Below are 4,725 nucleotides of genomic sequence, written 5' to 3'. Positions count from 1 at the left end.
CCAAGAATTTGAGTTATTAATATAAACCCACAAAATCTATAATTAAGGAAGGAGTAGTCCAAAAACGTCCCATAAAACGTGTAAGGAAATCCGATTCTGCCTGAGATTTGTGCAACCTGTGATGGGCCGTCGTGCCTGCGACGGTCCGTCCTGCAGGTTGTTGCAAGAGTCAGAGAGTCAATTTCCACTGAACAATCTATGACGGTCCATCACGCCTGTGACGGTCCGTCCTGCCATTCCGTCACGAAGTTCAGAGAGTCGATTTTCAGTAGCCAATTTCAGATTTTCTAAGTGTTTTGAAACGAGACCCTGCGACGGTCCATCGTGCCCATGACGGATCGTCGTTTGGTCCGTCGCCTCAGCCTGTTTTTCCAGAATTGAAGTTTGTTGCTCAAAACGACCAAATAGGTCGTTACACGGGATCACTTCTCTGATCTTCATGACGAACCTGGAGGACGGACCATCATAGACACGACGGACCGTCACAAGCTTCGTAACCCCACACTTGGTCAGACTTCCTCATCTTCCTTCAGCAGCTGCACTACGCTGCCACCTACGGACCGTCGCAAGCACGACGAACCGTCATAATCTCCGTAGGTGGTCTCTTCTGCATTTCTTCGCTCAAAATCTCCGCATTCAGCTTTGGACAGATTTCCTGCAAAACAAAGAGAAACTTATATAAAAATTAGCACAAAAAGACTTTTGGACACACTAAACTTAACGAAAAAGTATTAATTATACAGTGAAACAATGGTATATCACTACACCATATTAATTAAATACTTAATTACATATTTAAGGTAATTGTGATATTATTCTTATCTTGGAAAAAGACCATTTTACCCCTAGACCCTCCAACCTTAAGATTTCCCCTTTTTAAGTATGGTAAAGACTCACAAGGTAAATCTTCATATTCTGGAGCCCTACATGGCTGGACACAAGCTTTCCAAGACAACTAAATCCCCAAGTTAGTTGCCTTGGTTGTCGTAAGGGTTTAGAGGTCTGATTCTACGCGCATTAATTCGTGTGAACCTAGTCTAATCGTAGGCATTCTAGACACATTAAACATTACTTAGCATATCCATTTTTTTAGGGTTGTTACATTTATGAAAAGGAATTTATATTTAATCTTAATTAATTGTGCATCTTAATAATAAAGAAATTAATTTATCATATCATGCATAATTAATTACAATTTTAATATCTAAAAATGTCTTTATGTGATCATTAAGTTCAAAATTTTTTTAATTAAACATGTTTGCCTAAACATTAATAACTAAGTTATAGATCACTAAGACATTTATTTTTTAAGTGATCCATAATATAATATATAATATCATTTAATCAAGATTGTTGTGGCTAAATATCAATCAAATAAATTATATGAGTTACTAAATATTAACTCAAAATTATAGATAAGATTTATTGTTGAATATTATGCAACAAAACAACAATCTGTCTTTTATTATTATAAAATATTTTTATAAATTTTAGAACAAGATGTTGAATTTTAAGAACCATTTTGAGAGATTATAGAGAATTTTGAAAACTCACAAAGGAGAGAAAATTTAACGGATCTGATGCAAAATCTAAGAACTAGAGAGCAATGGTGCAACGAAAATATACTTTGATCGACATACCTTCAACAATTTTTAGTGATATAGTCAGAGTCATCTGTGTTTGTTTTCTAATAAGAAAATTTTTCGTTTCTTCAAAGATCATTATAAGCACTCAAACCTCACTCTTACATTGTATGGAGTTTTTAGAAATAATGTGCTTAGGGACCTTTGAACCAAATGACATATTTATAAATGTGCTTCCATCAAGAATGGTTAAGAGGTTATGAAAAGTGACCAACCACTATAGTAGTAGGATAGTGGATCCATGTAGCGGCTTAATGGGTAGTTTGTTACCTTCCCATTAGTGGGATAATGGGTAGTTAATTACCTTTTCATTAGTGGGATAATGGGTCAATAAAGTTGGATAATGGACCCATATAATACAAACCATATCAACATTAACAAAATTCTAACAATATCGAAAAATATATAACTACAGAATGAGTCACATTTATATCATTCATAGCAGTTTGTATGTTTATTTCATTCATTAATAATTACTTTCTCCGGTTTAAAGAGAATATGACAATTTAACTTGATATGGAGCTATAAAAAAATAAAGATTTTTTTTTCTATTTGTGTTCCTAAATTAAAAATTTTGTAAAATATATCAAAATGTTGTAATTTTTTGTCTTAAAAATACAAAATAGAAAAAATTAAAATTACGATGTTGTGAAAAATGAAAAGGAATCGTTTTCTGAAAGTACATTATTCAATTTTGAAGTGGAGTAAATATTTATTTAAAATCTTCATAATAGTTTTTCTCATTTAACGTTTAAATATTTTTCACACTGAATTTTTTTGAGTTACAATACTTTTTAGATTGTGTTCAAATACTTTAAAATTTAAAGGAAAATAAATATTTTCTTTTCATAAAAGTTAGACGGTGTTTGAATAGACTTAAAAGTTAATCGAATCTAATTTTAAGTTAGTTTTTCATTTCTGAAAGTGTTTGATAAATATAATAATACTATAAAATAAGTACAAAAAAATGAGTTAAAAATATGTTATGAAGTATTTGATAATGTTAAAAATAATTTAAAAGAACTTAAAATAACTAAAAAAATCAATCAAGATCTCCCCTACATTTTACTTTTCAACTTAAAGTTATTTAATTTTGACTTTTGAATTCTTGACTCAAAAGCTATCTTTTTAGCCAAACCAACCCTTACAGCTCATCATTAAATTTCGAAATGAGTGGCATAAATTACATCTCAATAAAAAACATCAAAACGGATCATCTCAAAACCACACCCATGGATGAAAACACGACTATATATATATATAGCCGAAGAAGAATAGATGAGAACGAACGGTGAAGTAGACAATGTTTAAATCACAGCTCATCACGGCTCTTTTCATATTGTTCTTTTGTCTTTCTCCTATTTACGGGGATTTTGATTACATGCAACTCGTTTTAACTTGGCCACCATCCTTTTGCTATCCAAGGGGTACTTGCAAGCGAACATCGAACAATTTCATGATTCACGGTCTTTGGCCCGAGAAGAAGGGGTTTCGTCTGGAGTTCTGCTCCGGCGGTAAAGCCTATAAGAAATTTGAACTACATGTACAACAAATTTTTTTCATAGAATTCTAAATTTTATATTTGATCTCAATTATACTTTTCAATTCTATTTATGATAGTCGTTTGCTAATTTTTGCAGGATCATATAGTCAATGATCTGGATCACCATTGGATTAAAATGAAGTTCACCGAACAAGATGCTAAACAAAAACAACCTCTCTGGAACCACGAATACACAAGACATGGAAGGTGTTGTTTCAATCTCTACGATCAGAACGCATATTTTTTACTAGCCATGCGCTTAAAAGATAAATTAGATCTTTTAAGAACTCTCAGAAATCATAGAATTACCCCAGGGACAAAGCATACATTTGATGAAATCAAAAGTGCTATTAAGACCGTTACTAATCAAGTAGATCCTGATATCAAGTGCGTCAAGCATATAAATGGAGTAGAGGAATTAAATGAGATAGGCATATGTTATACCCCCTCGGCCGGTAGTTTTTATCCATGTCGTCAAAGTAATACATGCGATGAAACGGGTACGGCAATTTTATTTAGATAATGAATGACTTCCAATGACCAACTTTTCTTTTTCGTTTATGTATAGATAAAAAAGATGCGTAACTACCCATTGAAGTAAATTCAATGTCAATTTACGAACATCATTAATAAATTTATATCTTCTACTTTAGTCCACTGTAACCAATATGTATTCCCTTTTTTTATAAAGAGTTGTATTACTTTTCTGGCTTACAACAGCACATCCTTAGTAAGTATTACTCGTTTAAAATCATTGTAGCGGTTCCGAACGGCGGAATTTTTTGTTTGGTCGTGTTAAATGATATGCCGAAACTAGATAAACCAACTAGTGATTCCCGAATGAATTACGAAAGCCAAAGCTGGTAAGCGTAATACTTTGAAAACCCAAACTCATGATATAAAAAACAATTAAATTAGTTTTGTTGATTCTATGGGTGCCCTGAAAATTGACATCAATTTTTGATCAAATATTTCAAATATATTTTAGCATTTTAGATAGAGAAATTGCACAAGTTTGTTCTAGAATATGATCGAAATCTTATAGATACACTTTAATTAAACTAAGGTCCTATTACTTTCTAAACTTATATTTTTTGTAATTTTGTGCACTTGTTGTCATACGTGGAACATTCAATGACTCCACACAATTGAGACGCGTGACATATATTTTTACGCCAAGTAAGTAAAAAAAATTCATAAAATTACAAAAAATATAAGTTCGGAGAAAATATAATCTTAACTTAGTTATGGTGCGTTTATGAGATTTTGGTTATAATCTAAAACTACGTGTGCATTTTCTCTAGGGATAATTTCTTCTTTTTCTACGGATTTTTTTGCCCACCATTTTCTCTTGCTTAAGATCCTTCCATAGTGATAAGTGTTTTGAGAGTTATTTTAGAGTTTAATAGACATCTTTGAATGTCCGATTGATGAACAATTCTATTGTTAAATCATGTAGGTTCAAATTACGTGTTTCAAAGTCCGATTTCACTAATAATTTCTTTTCTTCTATATTAGACCCATTTTGGGTTTTCCCCC

General features: G+C 31.9%; 1 protein-coding gene across 1 annotated transcript; it reads left to right on the top strand.

The window, feature by feature from the left end:
- The first annotated feature begins 2,946 nt into the window (after positions 1 to 2,946).
- Positions 2,947 to 3,709, top strand: LOC101264551 (ribonuclease S-3). Its single transcript, XM_004229015.2, has 2 exons — positions 2,947 to 3,186; positions 3,284 to 3,709. Exons 1-2 carry the CDS (start codon positions 2,947 to 2,949, stop codon positions 3,707 to 3,709), a joined length of 666 nt encoding a protein of 221 aa, XP_004229063.2.
- Positions 3,710 to 4,725: the final 1,016 nt, after the last annotated feature.

Source organism: Solanum lycopersicum, chromosome 1, assembly GCF_036512215.1.
Source record: "Solanum lycopersicum chromosome 1, SLM_r2.1".
Classification (NCBI taxonomy): Eukaryota; Viridiplantae; Streptophyta; class Magnoliopsida; order Solanales; family Solanaceae; genus Solanum; species Solanum lycopersicum.
Note: the sequence above shows the minus strand (reverse complement) of the source record. Positions and strands in the feature narration are given on the sequence as shown.